This window comes from Arachis ipaensis, chromosome B8 (genome assembly GCF_059453495.1).
Source record: "Arachis ipaensis isolate K30076 ecotype BB chromosome B8, ASM5945349v1, whole genome shotgun sequence".
NCBI lineage: Eukaryota > Viridiplantae > Streptophyta > Magnoliopsida > Fabales > Fabaceae > Arachis > Arachis ipaensis.
The window spans coordinates 60,795,846-60,808,243 of NC_142443.1; the positions used below are offsets into that span (position 1 = coordinate 60,795,846).

Consider the following 12,398-nt stretch of genomic DNA (forward strand, 5'->3'; position numbering starts at 1 on the left):
AAAGATTTGAAAGAAGTGTGGATGGTGTTATTTTTTTCTGTAATATAGTGCACATGGAGATGTAGAAATAACATTGTCTTTACTAATAGAATGTTGGTATTAGAGAAGTTAAAGGAGGAAGTTATAGAATGCACAAATTAATGGTGTCAAGATAGACAATATAGGAGTAATTGATGTTCTTATGAGTGTAAATATGAAGTCTAAGGTAAATAAGAAGACATATGAAGTTTATCTTTGATGCATGATTTACTGATCTATGGAAAAAGCCAATAATTCTGCAGAGTAAAAGTTGGAAGGAGAATGATCATGATTTGATGTTGTATATCTAATCAGGTTCATCTTGAAATGTCTTTGAAGGAGCTAAAATCATTATATTATTTCGCTCCCTATTTGCTGTTTAATGCTAATTTTTATGTTTTCTTTGTAGTTGTTGCCTTGTTTTTGTTGCTGTTTTTTGGAACTACGCCCACTTTGTTTGGAGTTGGATGGAGATGTAATTATCTAAAAAATTATTGACAAAAATTGTTAATAAAGTGATAGAAGAATAAAAATAATTAATTTATAATTTTTGAAGGACCAATTTAATTGATAAAATTTTAGTAATAAATTTAAAGAACAATCCATCTTTAAGAGACTAATTTAACTATTAAATCGTTATACAAAAAGGATAAAATTCATATGTTGATTAAATGATTAGCAATGTTTCCAAAAATGATTATAAATTGTCATCCAGAAGCTGTAAGCAATCCCCATTATGCTATTTTGTCCATTTTTCTTCACCATTTCCAAAAGTGAAATCGTTGTCCATTTACACTCATGATTGTGAGTAATGGTGATAAAAAACAAAAAAAAAACATGAATTAAAATTGAATAAAAAAAAAATCTATTGAAATTAATAGTTAACAAAAAGATAGATTATTGAAATTGAATACAAAGAGAATCACTCAACTTTCTATTCAATTTATTGATGTAATAAAAAAAGGACTCTTCAACCTAACTTATTCATATTATAGTTTTATCACGAACAAAAAAAAAGTTTTCACACCTTTAATCACTTAATATGTGACAACTATAATAGTTTATGAAATATTTATAACCTATTACTAGATTAAAACAAAGAAAACCCTAAACCCATAAACATAAAGCCTAATTTAGTAACTAAATAAATAAAATTAAAATACATCAAATTAAATTGAACATTCTAAAAATATAAACTAATAACTTCTAAATAATATTTGAACTTTTCCTATTACAAACATTTGAAGTACGTTTCAAAGGGTTTTTTTGGATATGAATAACCTGATTTTCCATCTAAAATCAATCCAATTCGATTATATTGGTTCTGAATTTAATAGGTAATCGGATACAATCGAGTCAAGTCTGATTCAACCCAATCTTAATTGGTTTGAGTATTAGTTCTGGAATTGTGGAACCCGAACCATCCCAATTATCCGATTAGTTTAATATTAATTAAAAAATAAATAAAATATATACATCTTTATCTCCTAACCCAAAAGTCTTTAAAATTATGATAATTATTTAATTTTAAATTGATTATTATTATTATTATTATTATTATTATTATTATTATTATTATTATTATTATTATTATTATTATTATTATTAAATTTTTCTTTTATAAATTTCCTTTTTAATTGGGTTTTCAATTAACCAACGAATTCAAATCGAATTTAATTAGTTCAGATCCGCTCACAATTTAAATTTAATCGGTTTAATTCTCATTTTACCCAAAATCCAAACTAACCCAACGTATGAATACCTTTAATTGCAAGACATGAAATCACCAATTTTATTTGGTGACATAACAATAGAATGACCAATAGTATGAACACATTTTAATATTCTATTTTGCCAGAAAATAATCATATCCATAAATTTTTGAAATCAGATTATAATCAAAATGAATAATTTTAAGCAGAAAAAACTTATAAGTGAAACCACTATTTTGAAACTTATAAACAGAAGTATTATTTTTAAATTGTAATAATTTTATGAATTTAACTTCAAGTATCAAATATTAAATAATATAAACTATTATTTCAAATCAATTTTTGTAATTATACCACTTAAAAATATTTTTTTCACACATTCGAAAACCAATACATGATCTTAAAACCAATATTGTTAGCTAAGATATCCAAGTATATTAATTCTCATATGATCGATTATTTTAAAAAATAATTATATAAATAAAATAAAAATATTATTTGTACACTAAAATTAACTACTATATGTACAAATACATATAGTTTAACTTATTTTCTATATGTATTTTTATATTCTAACATGTATTTTATGCTAGTAACTAATTTTAATATACACCTAGCATGATAGTCCATAAAATTAGGTAACAACTCACATGCATTCTCAAATTATTTAACGGTTCGTAAATATTAACTTCATACGAAGACAACATAAATTCACCATAAAATTATTAAAATGTTTAATTTTTAAGCATTCCCAAATACGTACTAATTCTACCATTTATACCAATGATCACCATATATTACAACATCAACTACATAAATTACATGATGCAATTGTGCATATCACAATAAGTTCTTAATTTAAAATCTGTACACCATTTTTGCCAAAAACAAAAAAAGGCCAACGACACGACGAGAGGATCACTCTTTTTCTTTAATTTTTACTATTAATAATTTATCGCCTTTTATCTTCCAGGAGGAGAAAAAAAACAATGAAGATAATGGTGAAAAAGAAGAGGCAAACACGAATCATAATCCCAATAAGTCTTTTACAGCATATAGCTACAAGTTCAAATCATTGGTCTTTTGCTAATATCACAAATTCAACTTTCCTTTATTGTTGAAAAACAACGAAAGGTCATACCTACACAGGTATCAGAACAATGATTGTCAGCACATCATGAAAAGACTGATTTGCTGCTTTTACTCGTTAGATGGAGAATCCTCTGGTGGAACGCTTCCCCCTTCTACAGAAACAACGGAATTCGCTTAGTCAGTTTGTTTCGATGATGCTAAAAAAAGGGAATCGAAGATAACCAACCAGTTTCATTGAACAATGTAAGCTTTTGAAATAATAGACATACCTTCTCCTTCACGAGCATAGGGAGATTTCCGGTAGCGTGTTTGTTGTTGTGTTGGCTGAAATTGGCAAATGTGTGATTAGATTTAACTTTGTTCAAATATGAAAAGTAGGTGATTAGGGGATTTGAGGCTTTAAGTTTTCAGCAATTTATTTATTTATTTATTGAATTACTAAAGAGCACGTGTGGTAACTAATATGCCTAAACAAAACTATGGTATCAAGGTTAATTTGTTTAGATTTTCTTTTTTGCTGATAGTGAAGTGTGCAGAAGCTATGAAGACATCTGAAATTTACCAACTATGATTCTACCATTGCAATGCAAAGCAACAACAAAGTAGAAATGCCGCAGAAGCTGCTCCCAATTGTAAAATTAAGTTTCTGTTGGATTAACTTATTTATGTTTATAAAATCTTATCATCGGAAGTTTCCTAGAGAAAAAGGGAAATGCTAATCATATAACTCACAAGCAAGCAACAACTAACAGTTACAACCCTACGTTTTTCTCCCTAATGTCTCTACATATTTGGAAGGGTATTTTATAGGAAAATGTGTAGTTGTTGGTTGCTTTTGGGTAGTATAGTTAGCATTTATCGACAATAACTTTAGGGAAAAAGGAATGTTCCTTAGAAGAAAGGATTTTTTTTGGGGGGGGGAGGGGGGAGGAGGCAGTTAACAAATAAGCTCTGAATCGCACAATGAAATTTTCACCATCCAATGCGCATTACCATTATTTGCTTATATTTTAGTTATCCATGTTGGGAATAAGAGTATTTTTACTCTTCACTCTTACTGACATAGCTTGATGTATGGTTAGTTAAGTTAATATCCTTATTAAGGACTCAGTTGTATTTTCTCTATGCTGACTAGGACTAGTTAGTTACATTGTTAGCAGTAGAAGTAGCTATTAGGCCTTTACTATATATATAGTCTAACTGTATAGTGTAAAGGTGTGATTCCCCATTATAACAAAATCACTTCCATTCACATACTTCTCTCACTCAATTTCTCCCTCACCTCTATGGAAGCACACAGAAATTCACACCTCTAAGCTCATTTCATCATGGTGCAGTGAACGTGGATCGAGGTGGTGTGCGACAAGAAAGTTTGAGATCGTGGCTAGTGGGTGTGATTTTGAATTCTTCTTTGGATTTTTTGATCTGCAATTTGGTGCCATGGAAGCGTCACACCAAAATTCCAAGGTTAAGGTGAATCCAAGCACGTATAGTGCTGAATCAGTTGCTGCATTCATGAATCAAATTACAGAATTGCAATCTGTGCTCCGAAAGGCTCGTGGAACCTCAAATCCGAGCGCAAATCCTGCCAGTCCTTACTTCCTCCATCCTTTCGCAAATCCTGGTACCTCTATCACTCCTGTTATCATCACTGGTTCGAATTATAATGACTGGTGTAGATCTATGACTTTAGCCCTAAATGCTAAAAATAAACTGCAATTTGTTGACGGAACTATCAAGTAACCTAGCGAATCTGATGTAATGTTTGAACAATAGGAGATATGTAACACTTACGTTGTGGCTTGGATAAACTTGTCTTTAAGTCGTGACATCTCACGTAGTGTAATCTGGAATAATTTGGCTTATGACCTCTGGAGAGACCTGAAAAGGAGATACTATCATGGAGATCGTTTTGGTTCGCTGAATTAGAGGAAGAACTATATGTTGTGAGGCAAGGATAGTTGTCAGTGACAAATTACTTTACTAAACTGAAAGGACTTTGGGAAGATCTAGACAGTTTTTAACCAGTTCCTTCATGTGATTGTGGTGAGACTTGTAAGTGTGGACTTGGAGTGATGCAAAAATACAGCACAGAAGGCTATGTGGTAAGGTTCTCAAGAGGATTAAGCGAACAGTTCAGTGGAGTTCGATCGCAAATTATGTTAATGGATCCTTTGCCACACATTGATTCCACCCTTTCCCTGCTTACACAGCAAGAAAGGCAGCTTGTCAGTATTGATGGTGGACCAAGGATACTCTTAAATGCCTCCCAAGCACAGCGCCAAAGCAGTGCACGAACTAGTGAAGGGAACCCTGCCAGAAATTCTGAAAATGCCTATAGAGGACGAGGTCGAGGCAGGTTCAGTGGTGGAAGAGGACAAGGGCGAGGATGAGTGCAATGTACATATTGTGGGAAGGCAGGACACACAATTGATGTGTGCTATAAGAAGCACGGTCTGCCACCACACCTCAAGGAAAGGTACAGTGATGGTGCTGCAATTATGCAGCCACTGAAGAGACTCGTGATGAAGACAGTGCAGACCAAACGCACAAGGTTGATAATCAGGTTCTGGAGTTCACTCAGGATCAAAAGCTTGCTTTACTTGCTCTCCTTCAACACCAAGAGGTGCAGCATATTCATAGCACCAACCAAATTAACACACAAGCTCCAACAATGAGGGGTAAAAGAGTGGTTCAAATTTTACACTTTAAATCACCCGTGTTGGCAGAGATCAGTGGTTATGAAACAGGAAAATCGAAATCTTGTGTGATTGACACTGGTGCAACAGATCATGTGTCATATTCACTTCAAGATTTAGATTCTTATTTCCATATCCCACCTGTAATAGTGAGACTCCCCAATGGATCATACACTATCAGCAGTATAATGGGGACTGTCTCTTTCACTAATGACCTATACCTCACAAATACACTATATATACCTACCTTCAACTTCAAACTTATTTCTGTTTCATCACTCACTACAAATTTAAAATGTGAATTGAAAATTTCTGATGATGTTTGTGAAGTACAGGATTTGTCAAAGATGATTGGAGTAGCTAGAGTTGCTGATGGACTTTACATTCTACAAAACTGGGCACATCATGCATTCCATATAGCACCACAGATTAGTGCACCTCCGACAATAAACAATGTAGTCTGCACATCATGCATTCCATATAGCACCACAGATTAGTGCACCTCCGACAATAAACAATGTAGTCTCAAGTAGCACATGGCATAATAGGCTAGGGCATCTACCCTAAACTAGAATGCTTGTAATGAAAGAAAAATTTCCCTTCATAGCAAATCACATAAGGATCCTTGTGATCCATTTCACTGTGGTAAGCAAAAACGGCTGCCATTTCCTCTTAGTTCTAGTACATCAAATTTTTGTTTTGATCTTGTTCATATAGATATTTGGGGACCATTGAGTGTACCTTCCCTTAGTGGACACAAATAATTTTTTACTGTTGTTGATGACACAAGTAGATTTACCTGGATTTACCTTATGAAACGAAAATCAGAGGCTTCTAATTTAGTTAAAGCATTTGTTCAGTTTGTAAAAACTCAGTTTGAAAAATCAGTTAAGGCCGTTCGGTCAGACAATGGACCAGAATTTACATTGCTTTCTTTCTATGCTTCAAATGGTATTACTCATCAAACCTCTTGTGTGGAAACACCACAACAAACTGGAATCATAGAAAGAAAGCATCGACATATCTTAGAAGTGGCCCGAAGCCTCATGTTTCAGTCACACATCTCTGCTTGTTTTTGGAACTATGCTGTTAAGCATGCAGTGCACCTCATAAACAGATATCCAGGTAGCCTTCTTAAAGATCAGTCTCCCTTTGAAGTTTTGCATAACAAACTTCCTTATATTTCCCATCTCAAGGTATTTGGATGTCTTGTTTATGTGAGCACCTTGACTGCCCATCAATCTAAATTGGATTCATGAGCACATAAATGTTGCTTTCTTGGATATCAAGAGGGTACCAAAGGTTACTTGTTAATTGATTTACGAACTAGAAAAATTTTCATCTCTCGTAATGCCATCTTTTAGGAAAATCATTTTCCTTTCTTACATGCAACACACCAACTTCCACCGAGCCCCCTGCACTGATGTATGTCCCTTCTTTAGATCCGTTCTCTTATGACATTCCATTGCATGATTCAGCTTCATTAGACTCTAATGTTCATTCTCGTCCTCCGGACTTCTCTTTACATGAATGCACTAGTTTTGGCACTGACGACACTCCTGAGGTTTCCTCTCCATTAGGTCTTGAATCAAATGATTCACCATTCCCCTCATCTCACACACCTACCTTTCCGCATGACACATCCCCATCATTGCCTCCTCCACCTGTAGGTCCCGAGTTCGAGTCAGTTTCCCAGCTCATTCGTCCCATTCTTAGGAGATCAACTAGAGACCATAGGCCACCCTCTTATCTTCAGGATTATCATTGTGTGAATTCCATCAGTGGCACTAGTACTCATTGCAAATATCCATTTACAGTATCATATCAAAATTTAAGTCACAGTTTTCAAAGGTTCTCTATGGCCATCTCCCAAAATACCGAACCACAGACTTTTAGGGATGCTGTGTCTCAACAATGTTGGAGGAGCGCCATTAAAGCTGAGCTGGATCCTCTTGAGCAGAATCAGACTTGGAAGTTAACTCCTTTGTCGACAGGAAAAACTCCAATAGGTTGCAAGTGGGTCTTTCGGGTTAAATTTAATCCAGACAGCACCATTGAACGGCACAAGGCCAGGCTTGTTGCCAAAGGTTTTATCCAAATTCCAGGAGTTGATTATATTGATACCTTCAGTCCCATTGTGAAAGTCACCACACTACGCGTTGTTCTTTCTTTGGCAGCTGTCAAAAATTGGTTTCTCAAGCAATTGGATGTTAATACAGCTTTCTTCCATGGAGAGCTTGATAAAGAAGTCTACATGACACTCCCTCCAGGTCTTGATGTTGCTAAGCGAGGGTTGGTTTGTCGCTTGAAGAAGTCCCTTTATGGCTTGAAGCAGGCTAACCGTCAATGGAACATGAAACTCACTTCTGTGTTACGTGGGGCTGGTTTTGCTCAGTCTAGACTTGACCATTCTTTGTTCACTAAGCACTGCCCATGGGATTAGCATCATCCTCGTGTACGTCGATGATCTCATCCTCACTGGGGATTCTCTTGCTGAAATTAACAACGTTAAGCAACTCCTTGATGATCGTTTCAGCATTAAGGAATTAGGTGATTTGAAATACTTTCTCGGGATGGAGGTGGCTCGTTCTGGCAAGGGCATTATCGTTTATCAGAAGAAATGTTGCCGATTTGCTGAGTGATTATGGGCTGCTTGAGTGCAAACCGAGCTCTACCCCTATGGACTATGCTTGCAAGCTCACCAAGGACAGTGGCGAGGTCCTTAAGGATTCGACACCTTTTCAAAAGCTTATCGGATGCCTACTCTACTTGACTAACACAAGGCCTGACATTTGCTTTGCTGTTGGCAAATTTGCTTTGCTGTTGGCAAATTGAGTCAGCACCTTGATCATCCACGATCCGGGCATTTCTCTGCTGCTATGAGGATTCTTAAGTACCTTAAAGGTTGTCCAACTACAGGTCTTTTCTTCTCTTCCACCTCTGACCAGCGCGTTGTCGGATTCTCTAATTCTGACTGGGCCTCTTGCGTTGATTCCCGGAGATTGGTTTCCGGCTATTGCTTCTTCCATGGTTCCTCCCTCATCTCGTGGAAGAGTAAGAAATAATCGACGGTGGCCAAGTCCTCCACTGAAGCAGAGTATCAAGCATTAGCGCATGCTACTTGTGAGGCGCCATGGCTCTTTAATCTGTTCAATGAATTATGGCTCTGACTTTCCAAGTCCATCAACCTCTATTGTGATAGTCAATCGGCGTTGCATTTGGCAGCAAATCCCGTCTTCAATGAACAGACAAAGAACATTGAGGTTGATTGTCATATTACTCGTGAGAAGATGCAGATCGGTCTTACCAGGCTTCTTCCAATTGCTAGTCAAGAGCAGCTTGCTGATATCTTGACGAGAAACCGTTGGTGCCTGGCCCCTTTTCGAAGCTATTTCTCAAGCTTGGACTGCGCGACCTTCACACTCCAAGCTTGCGGGGGGCTGTTGGGGAGTAAGTATTTTTACTCTTCACTCTTACTGACATAGCCTGATGTATGGTTAGTTAAGTTAATATCCTTATTAAGGACTCAGTTGTATTTTCTCTATGCTGACTAGGACTAGTTAGTTACATTGTTAGCAATAGAAGTAGCTGTTAGGCCTTTACTATATATATATATATAGTCTAACTGTATAGTGTAAAGGTGTGATTCACCATTATAACAAAATCACTTCATCAAACTCACATGCTTCTCTCACTCAATTTCTCCCTCGCCTCTATGGGAGCACATAGAAATTCACCTCTCTAAGCTCATTTCATCAATCCGCATGGCACAACCCAGTTTAGCCATTAGACACAAAAGCTTCATATAAATTCAACAACCATAAGGCAGCACACTATTCACACGCATTAGAATAATGAATCTTACTAAACCTTACAAAGCAACATTACCATCTTAAATTCAGGTATGAGAATATTGGTTCAATACCTGTAGTTTAGGTCTAAGTGCTTCAAGTGGTCCCTTAGGCTTCTCGCCACCTTGCTGTTTAATGTGAGAGCACATTCAAGCATAAGAAAAACTAAATATATGCAATTATTACATAGTAGGGTCTGCAAGAAGTACCTTTCCAAGTGCCCAATCAGCGGAATCAAAGTAAGCGCGCTCATGGTCCTGCCATGAGAAGTTGGATTCGGAGTGAAAATTAACATAAGTATATGTTAGTGAACATTAAGAAAATCACAAGTATTGACCATCTTGAATTCAAAAATAGAAGTGACAAATAAATCTACTCATAGAATCCTCGAGTCACATACCTTAGATATGAGAGGTGGCTTTTTGGGCATCATTCCTCCATATTTTTTCTTTATAGCTTCATCCTACAAGGTTTATAAACTAGTAAGGCGGAAAATAACAAATTCTTTTGGCAGTAAACAATCTCATAGTAAAGGGACTATGTTAAGGACTTAGGTATTATGGGGTGCCCAAGGTCTTACATTGAGTAGTATGGATGCTTGATGTTGTATTTATTAAGGAGAGTGGTTCCTCCCTTAGCAGCTAACTTTTAAGATGTGGTTTCCTGTTTCCCACTTTTTTTAGATACTTAACAATGATATCAAAGCCTTGGTTGTCGGCACATGAAAAGGGCTACCTATAGGATGGATTAAAGCAAATACCAAATACTGAAAGCCAGACACCACTGGGTCAGTGTCGATAGAGTTAAGCCTCCGTGGATGTCAGTTCTCTAGGGGCGGTGTATTGTTTAGGGACTTGGGTATTATAGGGTGTCCAAAGTTCCGCATTGGGTAGTATGGAATGCTTGATGTTGTATTTAAGGAGACTGGTACTTCCCCCTTAACAACTTAAGGTGTGTTATTTCCTACATTCCTTAGATACTTAATAGATTATTTCATTGAAGGTCACATTTAACTTTTGATTTAAGAATGCAAGGAGATTGATATGGATACCACCTGCTTCTGGGATGACGGCATGTTACTCGACTCATTAGATGCATTGACATCCATTTGTCGTTGTTCTTTGTTATCCTCTACGTTTGACATGAGGCCCTTTAGTGTGTAAAAACCTGCAGTTTCAAGAATATGTCATCTTAGTAGAAAATTCCTGCTTTAATTATTCTATTTTCATTTTCAGTTGTATGTTTTCAGAATTTTGAAAAGAGAAAAAGAAGTCAAAACAGGAAATAAAAAAGAGAAAACAAGACTTTACTGTTTTTATTTCTTTTTCTTTTCACAATTTTGAAAACATAAACCAGTGAAAATGAAAACAGAAACTAAATTAGCGCTACACTTGCAAATAAGTTCCACACTCTAATAATGACTATAACTTAAAGAGCTCTTTAGATTTCAGAGCAAAGAAAGCATCAGAATCTATAGCAAAGAAGGGGAATTAGGATCAATATTGTCAGACATTCAAGTCAACATTAACAAACTAACTTCATTGAAATATGGGCAAAAGAAATAAACAAGTGTTGATAAAATAGTAAGCAGCCAACATTTCACCCATACCAAGAGACATTGATTTACCAATTAACTTAAAGTATACAAGGTGAACAAAATACACATGTTGACCAAAATAAATTAATAAAAAATATAAAAACTTGTATGGACAGCACAAGAAACAAGCATATAGTCATATACTCAAACTAATTGAGATCTTGAATACCTAAACAGCTAAGACCAGGCAGCCATAGTAACCATAAATATGTTCAGACCCTTCGCAATATAAACATGGGAAAACGTTAGCTAAAAGTTTTATCTTTTAACTTTATGGTCTTTGTCACCTATATTTAGACCGAAAATTAACTAATCCGACTAGAGTTACTGTGATTGCCTTTCCCAACCCAGGTTTTACACTATGATCAACTAGAAATATATATATTTTTTTATTTTGAAATGCATAACACGAAGTAATTGAAGAGAAAAACAAACAACTAAATAAACGAGCAAGCAATCGAAGTTTACAAGGAAATTGCAAGTTCAGTCCTTAGCAACTTAAGCTCAAATCATATCAACCTAAGCTTCTCATCATTTCTCCTCCAAATCAATTAACAAAAACACTTCCTCAAACAAATGGTTTCAATCTTAATCAACTACAGCTAAAATGTAAGCAAAGATCAACATGATGATAGCATTAGCAAGGTCCTCCAACATTTCAAAAACAAATAATTATGCACAAGCTCAAAAAGCAGCAGAAACCAACCATATCAAATCAAGCAAGTCCCAATCTTTTTTTTTGGGCATACAAACACATCTCAACGTTACAAAAAATACTAAAAAAGGATTTTTTGAAGCTCAACCCCACAAAAATCCTAGAGCTTCAAACCCCACATAAAGTATCTGGGTTCTAATTATAACAGCTAAAATAAAAGGGTATTCATTAAAACTCCAAAAAATTAAAAGAATAGTAGAAAATGGGTTGAAGCAAGAAAGAAGGTTCAGATTTGAAGGGAGGCAGTGAGTGACTCACCGGCGAGGAGGTGTGTAGGGAACACAACCTCAATAAGCGGATGCTCCGAATCGATCGTGTGTTGGTCAAGTCGGTGTTCTCTTCTCTTTTGTCTCAGTCTCGGATCTGATGCCAATTTCCAGCAGATTTCTGCCCCTTTTATTTTATTTTAGGGCTACACTACGGTACAGATCAAGTTTGTGAAGATGTAGAGAGAATCCTGAACTTCGCGCCATTGTGCTACACGTGGGCTGCTTGTCTCCCTTTTGGGGATCAGCGTGCCTTCCCTGGCTCCGCTCACTTCTGAGTTCTAAGCTGTCTGTGGATTGGGCTGGGCGGATGTTATGGGCTTTTACAGGCTGCCTGTTGGGTGAGACTTTATGGAAGCGGTACCTAGTGTTGGGTTAGAACAAAAACAAAAAGAAGAAAGGCTCTCGAAAAACCATGTTTGCTCTAATTGATTTTCGTTATATTTGG

The 12,398-nt window shown here is 35.8% G+C and overlaps 1 protein-coding gene across 1 annotated transcript; it reads right to left on the minus strand.

Moving 5' to 3' along the window:
* Window positions 1-2,792: 2,792 nt before the first annotated feature.
* LOC107613699 (uncharacterized) lies at window positions 2,793-12,049 on the minus strand. The gene is made up of 7 exons (XM_088496069.1): window positions 11,943-12,049; window positions 10,427-10,539; window positions 9,773-9,835; window positions 9,582-9,629; window positions 9,447-9,500; window positions 3,092-3,146; window positions 2,793-2,974 (listed from the first exon to the last, which is right to left on the minus strand). Exons 2-7 carry the CDS (start codon window positions 10,514-10,516, stop codon window positions 2,931-2,933), a joined length of 354 nt encoding a protein of 117 aa, XP_088352195.1. The 5' UTR covers window positions 10,517-10,539; window positions 11,943-12,049; the 3' UTR covers window positions 2,793-2,930.
* Between the last annotated feature and the right edge of the window lie 349 nt (window positions 12,050-12,398).

Bases quoted from the DNA above. Each gene is read 5' to 3' on its own strand.
- LOC107613699 (XM_088496069.1), bottom strand. From the start codon at position 10,516: ATGTCAAACGTAGAGGATAACAAAGAACAACGACAAATGGATGTCAAT. The intron at 9,501-9,581 runs GTACTTCTTGCA...CACATTAAACAG, and splicing joins CTGATTGGGCACTTGGAAAG to CAAGGTGGCGAGAAGCCTAA. The intron at 3,147-9,446 runs GTATTGAACCAA...TGCCAATTTCAG, and splicing joins CACTTAGACCTAAACTACAG to CCAACACAACAACAAACACG.